The sequence below is a fragment of the Corvus kubaryi genome, unplaced genomic scaffold, assembly GCF_017639235.1.
Source record: "Corvus kubaryi isolate FWS band 111438036 unplaced genomic scaffold, C.kubaryi_AGA036_p1.0 37266, whole genome shotgun sequence".
NCBI lineage: Eukaryota > Metazoa > Chordata > Aves > Passeriformes > Corvidae > Corvus > Corvus kubaryi.
The window spans coordinates 257,337-277,989 of record NW_024581081.1 but is presented as its reverse complement, the minus strand read 5'-3'; the positions used below and the strand labels follow the sequence as shown (position 1 = coordinate 277,989).

Here is a 20,653-nt window from a genome sequence, read left to right as displayed (position 1 = left end):
GTCACATTCTCCTCTGAAGTCATATTCTCTTTTCAAAAAAGACTGAGCCTGTTGGTAATGAGGCATCATTTTTACAATTAATTCTTAATGCCTCTAGTAAAATCTGTGAATGTTTGTAGCATGTGGCACCGCAGAGCATTCTATTTCAGACATCCAGCATGCATATTCCCAACCATAATTACCAAGCCTAAATGAAACTGCTTGAGATGTACTGTCTGACTAAAGTAAAATAAGAAAAAATGACAGGACCGGTAATAGTTATACCGGAAATTTTGAAAAATGCAGTGTGGTACCTCCAGGTTTAAAGGGCTGGTTGAATGCCTTTACTGTTTATCCTCAGAGGGGAAGCCAATCTAGTACTTACAGACTCCCAATCTTGTCCTGGGAGCAGGGATACAGCTACCAATGTCGGTTTCTGACGAAGGAAAAAAAGGGAACTCCTGGGTGAAATGCTCGTGGGCCTTAGCAATGAGATAAATGGTCCAGGAAAGCCTAAGGATAAGTTCCCTCAACGCTAAACTTTACTGTCTCATGCCTTGAACAGTCAGGGCAGTGGCCTGCACTGTTTTCTCAAAATTAAACAGCCATCACAAGATGGTGACAGTCTACTGGCAGAGGGAATTTCACTGAACACTCATGGCCAAACCCGAACACTTTTGAAGACAATCACCCAGACTTTTTATTTCTCAAGTGAACAATTAAAAGTAAGCATACAGAAACTAATTTCAGGAATGAAATGAGCACCAGCTGCATCTCATGTATGATTTGTTAGCTTCTATACATCCTTGTATCAAGGATAAGCATCTAACTGTATTTCCCCTGAAAACTTATTAAGAAAGGTAACTCATCTGTGGGAGGCAGGAAGGCAAACACCATAGTTTAGTTTCCTTTTACATAAGACATATTACGCAGTGGAGTGCAAGGCATAAAGGTCTGTCAAAAAAGTATATCTCTGCTTAGTACCCGAACAGTTATGTCTGAGTGGATCCAAAGGGGAATTTTAAAAAATAACAGGTCTTTGGCAGGCAGATACAGATACATGAGCAGTCTGTCGCTCAAGCTTTCAAGACAGTCCATATTATCCTGTAACCACAAAGGTCCAGAAATTCATAGTGGTCTCAGATGAGGAAGAAATCTTGTTTACTTAGGTTTTCAGGACTGTCCTGTAAAGCACCCTCAGAAGCTTAGTCATCAGTTGGAAAAACTTCTGTTATTTAAGGCTCATAAAAACAAACACCCGACTCCTGATCCCAGAGTAAAATACTCTATCATTTAGGCAGCAGGACAAAGAACATGTGGGTGAGAAGCAGAAGGAAGAGCAATGTGGGATGTGAGAACCCCCACTGAAAGCTCATCTTTACCCTTCTGTTGGGGTTGTAAGAGGTCTAGTTTTTTTTCTGTTGAAGGAATTTTCCCCCATACTGTTACTGAGACGACAAATCGCTGGGTGCTTAAGAGAAACAAAAGACCGGGCTGCTCCTTTTGTTTCACCTGGGTGTGTGGGCAGTTGGGTCTCCGGCGTTTGGACAGAGAGGAGCTTGCTTGCTTGGGCTGCTTTTCCTTGTGCTGGAAAGCCCCGGGATCCCAAAGCCGCTTTCCCTGCCCCGCTGGGAGCCGGGCCGTGGCCGCCCTGCCCCGCCGTTGTTTCGAGCCTTCGCTGCGCTGTAGCCCTGCTCGCCCTGCCTGCCCAGACCTGCGGGGGTGGTTCCTCGTTTGGATACACCTCGTCTGCCATCCGGGATTTGTGCTCGTCCCTGCCGTTCCAGTCTGCTGTTCCTGAGAGTCCGGCCGGACACCGGGATCGGCTGCCCAGGGGTTTGTGAAGCCTTTGTTCCATCCCTTCCCGGGATCCCAGGGCACCGGTGCCGCGTGCTCCCCGAGCTCGCTCCGGAGCGCCCCCTGCAGCCGCGGGGGAACCATCGCACCTGCCCTGCTCACCGGGAGCCGCCAGCGCCCCTGCCGGCTGCGAGCGGAACTGCACCCGAGGGGAAAGGGCCTGGCAGCCGAGAAGGCTGGCACTGGGTTTGTGACTGCTGTTACTGCCATAGTTGTTGCTGTTTGTTTGACTGGTTATACACATATAGATATATAATAGTAAAGAACTGTTATTCCTATTTCCCACATCTTTGCCTAAAAGCCCCTTGATTTCAAAATTATAATAACTCAGAGGGAAGGGGGTTGCATCTGCCATTCCAAGGGAGGCTTCTGCCTTCCTTAGCAGACACCTGTCTTTCAAACCAAGACACCTTCCTATTTCTCACCTGATATTTCTTGAGTATCTTAACCACGAAAATCCTTTCCTTCTGGAAAATTTAAAAGGCACTTTCATTCACTATGATCAAGTGAGTAGGTCACAAGCTAGTCTGAGGTATTCTCTGTACATGCAGTTGCAAAATATACCACCAGCTGTATAAATCAATGAAGATCCACCAGTTCATGAATTTATGTTTAAAAGCCATATAAAACAATGTGCAGTACAGAAACAGATAAAGATTGAAGCAAAAATCCAGTCTCTCACTGAACTTAGCTAAATATCAATTTGTTGAAAAAAAATACCTCCAATTAGCTCCTTGTAGCAAGCTTCAGTCTTGACTAAGTGCTTTATCTGTCATGCAATCCAGTACCCAATTACAAACCCAATCTAAGCTGCTTCGTTGCTTGTAACAACTAGGTTTTTAATTTTCAAAGGTTTCAATGCCATGATGTTTCAACACATAATTACTCTTTATAAATTACAACACATTTCTGCAATACAGTAGAGCTGAAAGTACAAGTTTATAATTTGTACTTTCAGAAATCTTTTATATTATTAACCAGTCAAATGGATAATCAGTTTTGACATTTAAAAAAATTCTGTTATAGTTCTAATCCAAAAGCAGTATCTACCAGAAAACAGTCTGCTACTTTAAATGCTTTGAAAATACAAGTATATATTCATATTCTTTTGCAATAGGAAATAAGAGATTTCATAGGCAAATACTTTCATCCTCTTATTCCAAAACTATTTCCAATAAAGATGACAAAACAGAGGAAAGAAACATAGCAAAAGATGCTGAGATCGCAGTAACCTCTAGGTTTGTTTTGTTTTTCAAGATTGGTCATCTGAAAACTCAAGACAGACAAGATGAGCTCTTTCTCAGATGGTAAGATGCTTTAAGGACTTTGGAGAAAGAAGAAGTTGGTGTAGTACTGCAGTTCCCTGAGAGCCACCCGCCTGGACTACAATCCCTACTCTGCTTCCCCTGTGCTTGCCCAGTTAGGACTCAATATTCACGTACCGGACTCCTCTAACACAACAAAATTTATGAAGATGAGAACTCAAAAAACTGATACTTGAAAACTCTAATACTCCTAGAGAAACGTGAAGCCTACACTCAAACCAGCGTGAAAGAGTAGTCCCAAAAACCTGCTGTCTTTGATTAAAAAACCCCTCTTGAGCTGCAGAGAAAAGCACTGAATCTGAACTGAAGCATTCTAAAAGTTACTAACCACTTTATATAAAGGTACAATATGAAAAATGAAGATTGCCCAGTGTCAGAAGGTCACCACACACAGCTGGGGCTGAAATCCTCACCTCTAACTCAGGAACATTAATCAGTCACCAACTTCTAAATTGCTTCAGTACATGAAGATAGTGATTTAAATACTTCTCTCCGAACAAATATGTGACATGTCACGGGACATCTTCCAAAGGCTTTTTCTAAACTTTTACTCAATTGTCAAACTTACCACTTTTCTTGACAAAATAGCAGTGTCAATTCTGACCATGATCACAGGAATTGAGCTTGACCAGTATGAAGAGAAGCTGGTGTTGAAAGAGGTGTGGCAGAAGAATTGGTACTATTTCACATTCGTTTAACTGACTTCTTAACACAGAACTACTTCAGAGCAAGTGGCAGAGACTGGGACAAGAAAATTTTTGCTAAGCGAAAGCTGTCAGGTGGGAACTGACTAGAGAAACTTCTGTAGTTACTTATGAGAGAATTCTGAATTTTTCCAAGGATATTTTGGGTCAGCAGCTAAGTTACAAAATCAGGAAAACCCCCAGACAGCAGCCAAAAGACAAGGAAGTTCCTCAGTCAGAAGGAAAACAAGATGTAGCATATAGCTGAAATGTCAAAATCAAGTAAATGCTGAGTTGAAATATATAGAAGAGCCATGAAAGAGAATAGTAAGAAAGCTAAAAATAACTTATGTTGCTTCAGATGAAGGACCTGAGTCCTTCCTCTTTTTTCACCAGAAGAGTACAAAAATACTTTGAAACCTGGCCATGCCTATCACTGCTGACTCAAGGGCATCACACATCAATCTGTATCATAAAAAATAGGCTAACAGCACCCACAAAGAAAACAGTATCAGAAGAGAGAAAAAAAAAGAAATAAAGAAAAAACTAAAGGAGAAGGAATGTGGGTATCCACTTATTGCTTATGCTAAACCAGCCAGTTCATCCTAATTTGTGCATATTATTGCATCTCCCAAGAGACACAGTTTGCTCTATTGTTCTGCAATTTAACTTAAAATCTATCAGACCTCATAAAGGGAAGTTTTTGGAGGTTGTTCAAGAAGAAAACTAGAATGCATCACCTACAGGATACATGTGCTACCTCACTTCACATAATTTTCTGCATCTTGGGGAAAATTCAGAACAACTACAAGGGAAACAGTCTTCATGGACAACTGATCTTTTGGATTTCATTACAGCATTTAAACATAAATAGACTTTTAAGTCTAGACACTATCTGACTCAAAACATCTATTTTAATGAAAAAATACAGCATATAGAATAATTTCAGTGTACACAAAAATCAAAAATTATATTAATTCATAAAAACACATGAAGAAAAATAAAACATACACTTAAGAGAACTTGCTCTTTTCGCAATTTTGATGCTCTGGGTGTACCACATTACTCGTAGTGGTAGTGTATAGCAGGATAACGATCATCGCAGCATCAGGACTGTAGATTGTTGAATTTATACCACTGAGTTTTTACAAGATAGCTTGACAACTTCCCCTGAAGTGTGAGTATCTTTAAAACATGACATACATTTGTATTGCCTCAGGTCTATTCCCATGCAATAGAAGATTTCAGTTGCAATGAACAGAGTGACCTCTAATCAACCAAATTTGTCCTGCTCTCAGAATACCACATAAATCAGTTACTGAGGAGTTGCCAAAGTCTTACTAAGTGCTTGAAAGCTCTTCCTAGATGGAAGTAACAGAATTAAATTTAGGCTGTTTTTGGATACCAGTGTCCGAACTCCAAATACTATATAACCATGTAATGGTCACCCCAAAACGGGTGGGTTTATTACTGGCATCTATAAAATGTACTCCCAGGCTCTTAATGTTATTTTACACAAAATGTAAAGTATCTCCCCATCTTTCCAAATATCATCAAGTATTATGGATAAATCAAGGCGTTTTAAAATCAACATATATTACTCACTTCACTCACGTGAGAAATCTTGCATGAAATTTTCTCTTCACACTGGAGATGCATTATAGCTATAAGGAAGTTATTTGTAAATGACAGCTTCCACCCAACATGGATGAATTCCTTGAGTTTCCTATAACTGACAAATGTTAAGTCTGACAACCTCTATTTGTTTCTTCCAAATAGCAACTCTTTGCCACCACTGACAGCTTAAGCAGCTACTTCCCCATCCTTCTTACTGTGCTGTGCTAGAGATTTATTTTTGGCTGGGTCTGTTTCCCAAACCCATTCATGACACGTCCACACCGACACGCATATCGATGCAGTGGCAGGACATCAGGGAGAAACGCCGTCAGACCATGGCAAACACTGCATCTGAACTGCGGTGTGCAGGAGGCACCTCTGCCCCTCACCTGTGTGCAAAGGGAGCACAGACACATTTGTTTCCCGGGGTTCACCATAGCCACTGACGTGCCAGTTGCATCACAATTATAAAAACAGCAGATCACTATGAGACCTCAACCACAGCAATAACCAAGCCAATAAATGTTTCGGGATTTTTTTGCTGCTCTCTGTGGGTACATCGTAATTAGCTGGTTATTTGCAGTGGAGCTGCAAATATATCATTAATCTTTAAACAAAATATGCACATTGCACTATTTCCCCCTTTCACAAAGGAAAGGGTTTGATTTTGAACATGTGAGGGTTAAAACAGTACAGTGGCTTGAAAATTCTGTTATTGCTAGGTGCTCTCAGCAAGGTGAATGGTCAGAATACACAGGTGAAAATTCCCCCTTTGTATCTCTGAATGGATCTAAATGAATACAGAAATACATTCAAGATACAGAGACAAAACAATTCCAAGAACAACAGAAGATGAAGCAGCCTTTTCAGAACAAGGGAAGAGCTTGAAAGGAAAGATCATATACACATATTAGAATATATATTTAAGGAAGCTATGCTGGAGAGATTTAACCTAATTAGTTAAATCTTATAGAGTCAAGCAATTTCATTGAGGCAACATAACTTTTGGGATAAAGGGGAAATCATGTACAAGTACCATACAACTCACAATACTTCAAACATGGTATTTGCCATTAAAATAATGCACATGCAAAATATGCAGTTTTGTCTATTACTAAGAAACTAACATATGTACTTAGACACTTTGGAAAAATAATGAGGAAAAAATGCAATGTAAATTAAGTTGAAAGTGGTAGAATTTAAAACAATGATTTTACTGTCTTCTGCTTTCTCTATAAAAGATGATTCAACACTGAATTTCAAATATTGCCTCGTAATTCCTAAAATATGCTGTTCTGAAAAATGATTAAGGTTTCCCATTGTTTGTACTTGATCTAAGTAACTGTATTTTGATTTTTTTGTACACATATATAGAAATACATTTTTGTACATTTGGATTCTGAATTGCTTGACATTGCAAGTATTTTTTACAAAACAAGTTTTCCGATATATTTAAAATACAGCTGCATTCATAGCAAGAAGCTGTGCTACACCAATGAAAACACACGGCATTGGTAGCCTTCATAGATCAAAGTGACTGAATAAAATTATTTGAAATACAGTTTCTTCCAGAGGTTATTAAAATTGCGTGCTTTTTTTTAATCTGAAGAGACCGGGAGGAGAAGACTTTGCAGAGTTCTCCCCCCTTTGCAATTGGGCAGGAAAAAATTCCCTCTGATTTAAACAGGAAACAAATTGTGTTGATGCTTCCTATGAAATCAGAACAGGATTATTTTTAAGTGTTTTCATTAATTATATGGTAACCTGCATTCTTTGGGCGGTGAATAAAAGAGGAAAAGCATTTATTTCCCATAGAAACAATTGCCTGTCAAACAAAGCATAAAAAGACAAAAGGCAGAAACACTGTTTCAGCTTGAATGCCTTAATGCCACCATTTGTCATGCAGCACTTCCTCAGAAAACCCCGAAGTACAGTTAACTCTGCTCCTCTTTACACACTTTCTCTTTGGTACAGGATTAAAATGTGCCGGGCCTGACGATGAAACAGCAGAGCCATCGCACATTGTTATGCAACTCACTGTCTGCAAGGGTGGCTCGTAGCTCCTTCTTTATTCAGCAAGTGCCAAGTGCATGTTTAATCAATGTCACAGCTCACCACAGTGTGCAACTAAAGCCACTGTCATTCCTCTCTTCAGATTTGCCTGGCTGAGTTATGCAATGCTCCGAAGAATACCTTGGAATTCTTTCCAGAGGGTCTGAATGCAGGTGTGTGACAGCGTTCACACTACTGCCAGCAAAGCAGACCTCTTTTCTTCCTTTTTCAGGCTGGACTAAAATTACATAGTGTGACTGCACGTAGTTCGCTGCATTTGGAATTACAGCATGTCAACGTAAGAAAGCCTCTTCAGACGGCTGCCACAAAGAGTAAATCAAAGGCTGGGTGTTTCTGAAGTCTTAATAAATAAGTAAGTATAACTGAACAAAACCAGGAGCTGTTTGTATTTTTTAAGACAGAACAGAACAGCATGCATTTCGTCGCTCTGCATCATCTAAGGAAAAGAATCCTCAATTTTAATGACAATTAGTCAACAGCGAGGATCATTATTGAGAAAGAGCTTTACTGTTTTTTCAACTATACTCGCTTTAGTGGATTACTGAGAAAGAACACTACTCATTTGGAAGATTCTGCAACATTATTATCCTCACCGATAAACTTCTTCATCAAGAAACTGTTTGTGCTCCTATCTGGTCTGTCTGAGAGAGCAGAGCAGCCCCTTCATGAAGATAAAAGCCTGGCTTGCCACTGAATCGACGAGTAAGAAGCATGTCTGATGACATTTTATTCCTGATGCAATGTAGGGTAAGAAATACCTTTTTTCTTTTAAACCTTTCTGTAACATATGCTCTGAGCTGATGACATTAATTAGACTCACAGCAGAAATACGTTAATCTTTAATGATTAAAGCCATGCGCCAGGAGAGAAAGATGCTACTGCACTATAAAATGTGGTTGTGTACCCTCAGTAAATTGGAGTGATCTGAACTAGTAGAAATCCCCATCAAATTTCTGATCAATGAAGGTAAAACAGCATAGCAGATCATACAAGATCAACATACAAGATCAGCATCTCAGTCACCAATGAACATAATTATATAGGGAATATGTTTCTAGAGGATATTAGACTGTAAATTAAGAGTACAAGAGCAGCTAAGTAATAGAAAACGACCTGTCAACCTCACTTTTGCAACCAAAAAAAGGTAACAAGTCATATATGCATCTGTAAATGTCTACTCAAATTCTTATATTGCAGAGAATGTTGCTACTAAAAAAGTACTATCATCCTGTGGCATACTGCAGTAATCAACATATAGAACAACCACCTTTATATTTGAAGAGACAGACATTTTCTGTTAAATGTTTACTGTTGCATGGATGTCCAAAAGCTGATCTATTAAACATGAAAAAGGATAAGATCTCACTTGCAATTGCCTACTGGGGGCTCACTGGTGAAAAACAACTGTGATACTGTATTAGGGAGGCATATTTCCCATGTTTGAAAGCAGCAAGTACCAATATTTTTAACTGGTTTTGTAGTGTGGCAGTTAAATATTTAAGAAAAGCTGAAAATGCATATAACCTCCCCAGGCATTTCAGAGTATTTGACAATGCTCACATACCTGCTTTCACCAGTTTCATCTTTTATAAGGAAACAAATTAGCTCACTAAAGACAAATTTTAAATGTCTTTTGTAATAAAGCATATTAACTGGCTTGAAGCAGCAAGCTGTTTTTCACTCCTATCAATCTGTACCTACAGAACATTTATTTTTAACATGGACATGTGCACACAAAAAGAAAACAAAAGACATATACAACTCAATAAACAGCATCAAGAAATGTTGTATGAAGAGCTACAGAATTGTTTTTAAAAAGATCAAAGCTTGCATGTTTGTCAGACCAGATTTACCATTTGCTTTCTTTTTTCTAGCTAGCTGCCAGAATACTGGTGAAGGTATTTGCAGGAAAAATGGGGACCTCTGCCATCACAACACTGGAAGATGTAAAAAAGCGAGAGGAGAAAGAGGAAAAAGAAGAATCTATTTTAGCACTGCTTGGGATTATTGGAACTGTGCTCAATTTATTTGTTATCGTTTTTGTGTACATCTACACTACACTTTGATGACATTTTTGAGTATCAATTGCACAGAACAAAATGCAAAGACCTGCAATGGTAAGAATTGATTTCTAAATTTAAAGCAAAAAACCCACCACTCTGAAAAGAGTATCAGAAACATTCCAGAGTGAAGTGTCTGGCTAAGGATGCTGCATCAATGACTGCAAAGCGTACCTATGAGCCCAGCTAGGGTGCTAAATTACGTAAACGAAGGCAGACAATATACAACTTCTCATTGGTAACAGATGAAATCCGAACAGAAGGATCAGAGATGGCACCGTTTTACTGCCAGCAAACAAGCAAGACAGAAATGTAGGCAAACAATGAAAATAATCAGAACATAGAAGGAGATAAACTAAATATATAAATAATTATAAGCAAGTCCCATGCTTTCTATGGTTTTGTGCAGCATGTCTCTTCATAGCTGAGACCAGAAAACAGGCAAAAGGGTTTTTTATTTTTAGGCCACCATAATTTAGGCTTATAACTTACACTAATGTATAATAAGTGTGGAAACAGGAACACTGTTATACTAGAAGTTGTAATATTATTAACGAAATTTTAACTATTTACTATATTCTACAGCATTTTTGTTAGTCTCGTGGAAACCTGAAAAAGGTTAGATTTTCTTGCCTTTACTAAATCTGTATTTGAAATCATCATGCTATAATGACAATGTGCTTTTCTAATTAAAAATACTTTAAAGTGGTGTGAAAAAATAAAGAATAATTTCAGTACTTCTTTTAAGACATTAATAATTCAATGACACACTAATACATATTCTCTAAATGAAAAAAATCTTAAATTACATTTTCTATATCATCATTTTTAGAAGGTGTTTACCAGAAGCCAAATACAGTTCTCATGTTTTCACCCTGATGCTTATTTTCAAGTAAAACATATCATGCAAGGATTCACAGTGTTGCATGGAAAACAGGTTTAAACTTTGTCTAGAAGACTGTAGTCTTCCCTTCTGGACCAGGTCCTGAAGACATTTTCCCTTTGTGCACTATGATTGAGGCCCAGAATTGCAATTCTTAAGCATACTTCATGGAACACACGATTTAGCTACAGAAATTAGTGAAACAATATCCACATTTTAAATTAAATCTACATATGCCTTTAAACTAGATCCAAAGCTGCAGACAGTCTGAGACCATACAAGTTTTTGTATACATGAATGTATCTCACATGTACCTATAAGGAAAATTACTTTTGAGATCTTAGGATCAAAACCTCATTAAATAAACATGAAAAAAGTAAAAATAAACTGATTTTAATAAATACTTTTCTTACTATTACATGTGCCACAGAGGAAGAACAGAGCAGCTGCATTTCTGAAAATCAGCTCTATTTCTTCTAGGCTACAAAACTACATCCAGTTCCTCCATAAAATGACATGCGAAAAAATGCATCCCTTACAAAGGTGATAGCTGATTACTGTATAGAATTTGGAGACTGCTAAACCAACTGAGCCTTTGGAAGTCCCTTTGAAACCAATACATGCATAGAATAAGGTCAGAAATCTAGACCAGAATGAATGTGGCAACAATATTTCAGTGAGTTGCAGAAACACACTGTAACACTGATTTATGGACATATGAGGTGGAAGATGGTATATTCTGGTTTTGCAACTCTGAGTCAATACTGGCTCAACTAGAAGAAATGATAAACAGAGCTGAGACTGCACTGGAAGGAAGCACATGCAGACAAGAAAATTTAGTTACTAGCAACAGTCTTCAGCAAGTCTCTATTAAATGTATACTTATTTTCAGTATATGAAGCACCAAAGCATTCTATAAAACTAAGCTACATTCTAGAGGAGTTAGGCAGGTTACTAGTGTTTATTTAAGACTACAGAACAGGTATTACCATTATTAGTTTTTCCATGTACTTCTTATATCTACATACTTACGGATATTATTGCATTAAATCTCATAATACAAGGCTATTTGAGATGGGTCTCTAAAATGAAAGATTACAAGAACCTGAAAAGTGAAATTCAGGTAGAAATGACTGCTGTCTATTTTGATCCTGAAGTTATTTAAAATTTGTCAATTCTGTGAAATAAATAAACAGTTTTATTTCGTATCATTTCAGTGCATAGCTCTCTTCTCAAAATCGTGATTCAACTAGTACATCAGCATTACAGTGAAACACTGCACCTTTCTTTGTAAGCTTTTCAACAGCAAAACAGACAAAAACCAATCCCAAAATTATAACCCAATGTGGCAAAGGGTCAGCATGATTCTTTTACCAATGTATGAGCTCATGAACATTAATGAAGGCTAGGAGAATTTTTAATTTCAGTAATTATATGCTATCTAAACTGCCACTGTACTTCTAATTTCATTTATAGCAAAGGCTTGGACCCTTAGAGGGAAGTCACAGGGTAACATTATCATTAGATTGCCTCAGCATACGAGTTACATTTTGTTTTAGAACAGCAGTCTCATGTTCTCTCTTAACAGGTCATACCTGTGGGCTATACTCCTGTGGACCCAAGTCTAACTTTAGTTAAATGAGCTCTAATAAACAGCTTTGGGACTTACATGTTTAATCCAATATATGCTTAAGAATTTCACCAACAAAAAGTATTTTAATAGCAGCTACCTCTCAATATACACAGCAAAAAGTCAACAGTCTAGGGAAAAGCAGAGTTGCACGATGATTCAACATTTACACTGCAGCAGTACCAGCACACCTTCAACGATGGATGAATAAAGAGCTCAGTGTATTTGCCTCAGAGTACTCAACATACTCAGTTCAGCGGGACTGGAAGTAAAACACCACCATATAATGCCTTGAGAATAAGTACGATTGCTAGAAAAGAAATACTCTATCTTCCGCAGACCAGCTAGTGTAGTTCATGGTCTGAGGCCTGAACAGTATGACTTTAATGGACTCAACCTAACACAGGTACATCAAAAGAGGCAGAAAGAAGAATGCAGCACATTCACATTCAACAGATTTGGGCACAGTACTTACTAACAAAGTTCACAATGAGGTATTTGGCAGAAAGATTAAGCAGCACAACATTAACGAATCCACAAGTCCATGATGTGGTAGTACTTGGTAAACTACGAAAGGTGCACTGGAAGCAAATACTGGACTCTTATCAAGTGGAACACACTGGTCAGTAAAGACAATCCTTTTGGCAAAGCCATCCCACAGAAATGCTTCATCTCCTCTCAGCAGCCAAACCCAGGGAAGACTAAGCTCCTATAACACTACAAGCTATGCTGACCACATCACACAGCATCTTTGTCCACCAAAGAAGGAGAGGTGGGCTAAGAAAGGAGTATGCAAGAAAACCCCAGCTAAAATTACAGTATCATCTGCTTCCTGTAAGCCTGGAAATTCAAGCAAGGAGAATTCAAGCAGAATTCTGCAACTTGCTATGAGGTCTGTTTTCCAAAGAAAAGGTGGTAACAAACCCCTCTCCATATACTAGTTCAAGGACAAAGCAGTACAAAACTGTGGTTTTTATCATGAAGAGACTATCTAATATTGCGGTACTGACAAATCCCAACTTCACTCGGCTTCTTACTGTTCAAGCCTATTAAAAAATAGTCCCTGTCCTAAAAGTGACTTGATTGGCCTTCTGTTTCATGATGCCTTTCCACTGCCTTGTCTCTGTAAATCTTGTTAGCTACAAAGACTATTATAAATACTGCTTTCTCATGTCCCACTTGCAAATACTAGCTTGTATTCGTTTCCATAAACTTACCAGTCAAATAACTCCTACGAGTATCAGCAAAAGCAAGACCTTCAAGACAGTCATGTATGGTCACACATTTGCTGGGAGCCACTTGTACAGTGCTAATTTTACTGCTGTGCATTTTGTTCAAGAAGATAAGTGTTCACATATTTGGAAGAGTCCCTACAGCAGCAATTATTTCAAATGAAATGTGCTGTATACAAGACAATAGTGCAAAGGTTTTACATGACAGCTCTTGGTGGGAAATGTGCATATATGCATGGTAATGAATATGTGCTAGATGTTCCATGATATTGAAGTTAAAAACCACATCAATTTTACAAATGTAAATGAGTTAAGTCTTAGGAATAAGCACAGGTATAATAAAAAAATCTCACTGTGTTGCAAAAATAAACATTTTTCATTTACAGAATGAAAGATAATAAAAGCCACAGTAATGCCGTAACAAGACATGAAACAAACACCAAAAAAGTGATCAAGAAATGGTGAGGATTACAGCAGCTATTGCCCCTGGTGATGAGAGCCATCTTGCATGCTAAGGAAAGTTCTTCAAAGACAGATAAACCTTCCTTCTCTTCAAGAAAAAAGCAATTACAGAAATTAATTTAAGTGGTCAGTTCACAATTTTCAAGGACTTCACAATCACCTCACTTTGAGGCAGACGAAGCTGCAGAACGTATCAGAGCAATCTGGTTTGTACTGATCTGGTTCAAGGTGAGGTTTCTAAAAGATTAAATGTTATGTGAGCATTGCTTGTCTGATCAATATTCCTTTTATCTCGAACTATATAGATAACAATCTTGTCTGCGTATGTTTAGGGCAAATTAAGCAAAATGCCAAAATAAGCAACAAAAAACCCAGATAGATTTACAACTGTGACATGGGCCAATCTGCCGAAAGAGCTTTGCAAGCTGGATGTGCCAGACCTGTAGCTAATTGAACATGTGTAAACAAAATACAAAATTCACATCAATACCAGAATACTTACTGTCTTATACTACCACAGAGTTACCAGCCTACTGTGCAATGAAAGGAAAGACCATGCTTGCAACTTCATTGCACATACCGCTTTATCAAAACTTTTCCCCCCCTTAGTTTTATGTGTATGGTAGATACACACAGATACGTGAAGATCACTGTTATCCCAACAATTACAATGATACCTAAAATCTAGCAGAATACCTTAAGCATAAAGGTAACCTTCAGCTGGTCCCATCAGTACTCATTTAAATCTGAGAAAGTTATAGAGTTGCTGAAAATTGCTAATTTCTGTCACCATTGTGCTGGGCACAGCTTGTTCCTGCTCAGGTGCCAGAACCTGAGAACATTCTGTTAGCATTCTAGATGCAATATCCTAATTTCTCAGTCCAGCATGTTACAGGAAGAAGACAGTTACCTGCTTCTTCCACATAAAAGTACATTTTGACAGCAGAAGTTGCACCAGTCTGAAAATTAGAATACCATATATGTGTGCATTACTGCTGATGATGCTCTCTCTTCTACTCTCCATAGGCTCCCGTTCAGGCCAACTAGAGAAGAAACCAGTACTCAAGATAGTTAAGTCTGAAATTAGACAAAGCTTTATCAGGAAAGACTCAAATCTGTTCAACTACATTGCACTGGTCTTCAAGGTTTTAAAAAATAAAATAAAAATAGTAGTAACAATGATAAAATAATCTCCGTATTTGAAATGTCTGAACTATAAACACATTAGGTGAATTTTTCAGTCCCACAAGCACTGTACCAGAGCCTAACATAGCTTCAGAGCTTCTCTTATATTAGCTATGCCTCCTGACACTCAAAGTCAGTGACACTGAGAGCCCCCACATCACGTGTAACTTGCACTCATTAATGTGAAAATTATCTGTCTGCCTTTCAACTCAACAGTACTTACTGCACTGGAATTATGCCCTCTTATCACTAAGACAAACTGTTTCCAGGGATTCCTTCCCAACTAAATGCATCTGGCTCAAATATTAACAAAGAGAAGACATTCTTTCCAGAAGTCATCCTTCTTGCACACTTCCCTTTCATACTGCTATCCTATTGTGCTTCCAAAAATGAGCTTAACTGATGCAAGCCTGCAAAGTTGTTATTTTTTAAATCCAGGAGAACATTGTTAATTATAGTGTTACATACTTTTGAACAAATACAGCAGGAAACATTTACATTGCTTGGATCAATCAAAGGATAACCACCATCAGAATTTACAGTTTTAAATTCCAGTAGAAATAACCCCACTCTTTGTGAACTTGTAATAGAGTAGTTTTCATTTTTTTGTCTGAAAAGCGAGGTTTTGCTTTGCTTTAATACAGTTTAGCTGCTACATTGCTTGCCCTTTCCTAATTGCTAATGCACAGGCACAACGTTTCAACACCTCCTGCCAACCACAAACAACAGTAGTTCAGCAGTGGAAAACATACCTAAAATGAACATGTCTCACCGGAACTTTGCCTTTTCTTTGTACTTTGGGAAAACAAATGCTCCCTGAAAGCCAAACTAGTCTGAACTTCTTGCCACCAGCTACATATCTCATCTCTTCTATCAGTATCTGACTGTTCTTTCCCAGTTAAAGGTGACTTACACAGACAGATACATTCTTCTGTTGAAAACAGCAAAAAGCAATTTCAGCAGCTGCGATTCATCTGTAACTCAGGATCAACTGCTTCATCCTTTAGATAACATGGCATTTTTGCCAGGCTTTTCAATGACTCTTCCTTTTCCTCAACAAAGAAGAATTTGAGTATCTGTTAGAAAGATTACTTTATTCTTTTACTTTACCATTTCCTTTATTGTTTTATATTGTATTTTCTATTGCAATAATGAGCTTGGTCTATCATTAGTTCATTTTCCTCACTGCAGTATGTGCAAAACAGAACCAACAAATTCATTGCAAAATTAGGGTGAGGTGTCAAACTGCACACTAGCAAGTGAAACATCTTTGTATTTTTATTTTTACTGTAAGACCCCAGCAGACTTTCTGAACTAGTTCCATTCCATCACACAAGATTATGTAATACCCTAGTTAGTACAAATTAAAAGAGCCACATTCTTGTTCTAGTCCTAAGTTGCTTTGCAAATACTTAACACAGGAATGATTTCCTTTTTACCTCTAACATAAAATATATGCTGCAAGTCAAGAAGCTATAACATTGTTTCCTGAATTCACATCATCACACCCTCCAACTGGCATCCCAAAGAACTGCAGTAATGGGACAAAGACATTTATCAGTTGCTTCGAAAATAGGGCAGGCAAAAGAAGCTCCAAAACCAAATTACTCAGATTTGGAACAACTCCTCCAGATACTTAAGGATTAAATCCATCTTTAAAAACAAAGTAACTTAATAAAAATCCAACCAAAGGCTCATCTCCATACTAAAGCCTGTCATCTAGTGAGACTGAACATCAATCACAAACCCAGTCTGCTGATTTTGCCATTAGCTCTGCACAGGCATTTGCTTAATTCATACTGCTTCGCACCACCTCATAGAACTGAAATGGTTTCCCCAGCAAGGTACAACATACCAAATGAAAACTATCAAAGCATCTTAGTTTTAAAATTATCAGCAGAAATTTAATGAATTCATAGAACTCATTTGTTTTTGCTTTAAAATACCCAACAATTTATTTTGTTCCTATATATTTGAAATATTCTGCAGTTCTGGTAAGAGGCTTATTTCTGTATTTCCTAAATAAAGGAAAAAAAAGCTTTGATTGAAGTAGAATTGCCCTACTATATGCAACATTTACCAAATTCAGACATACATTTCCTCAAATTTCTTTAAAATTAACATTTTTCTTCACAGTAAGTTTCATGGTCTTGTATAAAGTACTCCCTCTCTGTGTATTTTCTGTAGAAGAACTAACACGTAAACTTTTCAGAAGAAAACACCATTTTCCTGTTGGTTTCAACAGCCAAAGAAGTGAACTTCAAATTTAAAGATATTGCAACAAACGTAAGCATTTCAACAAGATCCTGCCAGATGATTCTATTTTATTTTGTTTTCTAAGGTTCATGTGAATGTTCCATTAGTAAAAATACTACTGGCAAGTGTACTGAAACTAGCAAGAACTACCTATTGCTTCTACAAAAACTCATTTGACAGAAGTAAGCCAGCTTTGATTTTGAAGGAGACAAGGGCACATTACCTGAGTCGTTGCGGAGGTACGATGACATTGCTGGGATGAGGCAAGACTGACTGAGCAGCTCTAGGAGAACGGATGGAAGAGCACTGCTGTTTTGGCCTCTCCCCTCATGGCTGGTTTGAGTCTCTTCATTTGATGTACTCCCTGCAGGATTTATGTAACTGGCAAGAACCTGAAATACACCAAAATATTTAATCAAAACTGATTTATTTCAGTCAAAAGAACTTTGACTTTCCTTAAGATACATGCTCTAACACTTCACAGAATTTTGCAAATTCAGTACTGGTATTAATTTCAGCAGTCCCAAAGATGTTTCAGAAGAATTTCTATACAGTTACTAGATTATTCCAACTTTGGCTAATGATAAAATTAAATAACTATTACAATTCTGAATGATTTTAGGAGATCAATTAATATGAATTTTGACAAACCTGCTGGAGTTACTCAAAGCAAGTTTGCCAGCTCAGACCACAGAGACTACAACTGACCAGTCCCTTTCACTTTAGAACACCAAGTAGACCAACTAGCAGTTAAGACTTTTCTTCAACTGCAAATGTTTCAAATATTTTTGTAACTTCTTTGGGATGGGACTTCAGAGTTTCAAGATAAAACAGTAAGTTATGGTGAACACAACAGTCACCTGGAGGAACAACTACTCACGAGTACGGCTCTTATCTGAGTAAACAAAGAGCAGCCTTCCCCTTGCTGATGGTGGGAAGGCACCTCCTGACTGCACACCCACCTGTCTCAAGGGCAGCTGTGGCTGAGTTCACAGGCCCTTACCATGTGTTGTAGTCATAAGCATTTCCATGGGTCTGATTTCTGCAGCTGTACTCTCAAACTAAGTAACTTGGAGGCTTGACGGGCTGTATTGCTTGAAGTCCCAGGGACTCTATTCACCTTTTCACCCCCTTCTCTTTTCTTTCATTCTCCCTCTTTCTTCTAACCTCATTACCTGTGGTATTTTGCTGCAGCATCTTATCAGCACTCTGTAGAATAGAATTTCTCTAAACCTTTCTAGAGCAGGGACCAAGGAAAGCCTGCTGTACAACTGACTGACATGTTCAGCAAAATACTACTTCCTTCAGCTGCTGAGTGCCCTAAGCAAATGCCTCCTTACTTCATGACTTACCACATTCACAGCTAAACTTCTGCCTGGCAGAATACAGAATACTGCCTGGAAGCTACGCTGAGATTAATTTAGGTGATTTTTCTCTTTCTTGAATAGAAAAATGCTTTCGGATTTTATTTGTTGTACTTTTGCAAGAGATATGATGATTATGCCATCTGTGACTTAACTGACATCAGAATGGTACCTTCATCAGTCAGGGTGTGGGCATTTTCAGAATTTCATCTCCTTTGTGCTCTAACCCCAGCAGGCTAGCTAATGCTTTTGAACTGCAGGTTCTGTGAATTAAACTTTTGATGGCTAGATACAATCTCATATTCCCTACACTGATCCAAGATAACAGGGATTGGTTGGATTTCATAATGGACTAAAAAGCCTGATTATGCAGGATTTTTTTCTCCTTAGGTATTTGGAAGACATCAGAATTTTACTAAGATCTAGATGTATACTGGCAAACTACTATTGTCATGTAACTGACATACTCAAGATTTTCTAGTATATATGAGTGAGATTTTGTTATATTGGCATAACACATTGATGGACACTAGTGTCAACTATGGGCACTTCCTTAAAGCAGAGCAAAAATATCCAAGAAATGAACAGGTAACACTGTTTGGCACACAAAACAAAATGCCTATTCCCCTACCCCTCTCCTTTAATGGACAGTCTTTACTTTTGACTGAGTGCAGTGCTTTTGACAGAGGTGTGTGACAACTCAAGGGAAATGCCTGGTTCACTTTATCTTCAGAATTCACACTGAGGTATTTTATGCAGCAGCCTACTGACATCTGAAAATAGCCTCGCTCAAAATATGAGCGAGGCTATTAAAAAAAAAAATTTTCCATTAATTTAGTTGTTCACAAATAACTTTTGCCCAAAATATTATAATTACTCTGCTATGTGACTGACAAAACTCCGGTTTTCCTATCCAGTCCTAATGCTTTAAGTGCTTCTCATTAATCAATATTTCATAATTACACACCTGTAGAAGGCAGGTCACATGCTCTTCTTCTAGTCTTTGCTTAGTCAAAGCTTGTTCAACATCCCATCCTGAAGCTGTAGAGCCTGTTCCAAAGCCTGTACCCTTAGCCCAGTACAACTGCTGCTCCTCTGTTGATGCAGTATTGTGTGTACTTGACACCTGTGGCTAAGGTTAAAAAAAAAAAAAAAAAAAAAGAAAATCACAATTATTTCATGATTTCATCTTAGCAGCGTTATCTTTAAAAAGCCTTTGTTATGCAAAAGAATGTAATCCCAGTTTATTAACTTTATAAAGATATCACCAGGACCCAGTGAAATTAAACCTTTCCATAGGAAAGACTGCCACATATATGGAGCTCTGGTAAAGGTCAGCAGTAAATTGTTGAAAGTGGTTCTTCAATTTGACCAGTACTGTAAGCCCTTTGTTGTTCTCTTTTAAGATACTATTACTGCTTAAATGATGAAAGGTATTAAAATGCTACTTAATCAATATAATTCTAAATATCGCAGCTCTGTAATTATTGCTGTTTAACACCTAGTCAAGTTTAATAACAGAATGAGATGAAAGGGATGTGAGTGGAAATGTTATCAAGAGAACAGAACTGAAACATTGAGATGCTCAAGTATTTGCTGATTTTGAATAAATGCTCCAAAACAGCAAGAGGAGTAAGTTACATGTATAGCTCTGACACGTGATCTCTGTGTCACTAAAATACACACTACCTCCTTAAGAGGGAGGAAGGGACGCATCCTTAAAATTTTCTGAGAGAGCATTTTTCCAGCAGTGCTTGCACAGCTTTTACCAATGGCCTGCCTCAGTGATTTTACTAACAACTCCAATATTACTCTGCTTAGTCCTCAGGAAACTGTGGAAGCACTTACACTAATTTTTGAAACTTAGCAGGTCATTGGTGAAAAGAATGTAGAAAAAATTCTTATAAGCATTTTTTAACTGATGCTTTCCTATTTACATATTTAGCACCCTAAACAAGCAACTTGTTACTTTCATTACTTGGTGACAATTAGCTGGAAACCACACCATGCAGTATTTTTTTTATGGCTCCAAAAGGTTTCATTTTCT

The 20,653-nt window shown here is 37.9% G+C and overlaps 1 protein-coding gene and 1 long non-coding RNA gene across 2 annotated transcripts in view; one reads left to right on the top strand and one right to left on the bottom strand.

Moving 5' to 3' along the window:
• The window catches only part of BIRC6 (baculoviral IAP repeat containing 6), a 173,602-nt gene that overhangs the window by 34,076 nt on the left and 118,873 nt on the right, over positions 1-20,653 (bottom strand). Inside the window, exons 64-65 of the mRNA XM_042024996.1 lie at positions 19,574-19,738; positions 17,466-17,634 (exon numbers count right to left, since the gene is read on the bottom strand). Coding sequence (XP_041880930.1) covers positions 17,466-17,634; positions 19,574-19,738 — 334 coding nt within the window. The remainder of the gene's footprint in view (positions 1-17,465; positions 17,635-19,573; positions 19,739-20,653) is intronic.
• Positions 7,262-11,688, top strand: LOC121663113. Its single transcript, XR_006015531.1, has 2 exons — positions 7,262-8,281; positions 9,409-11,688. It is a non-coding gene; the product is annotated as an uncharacterized LOC121663113 (long non-coding RNA).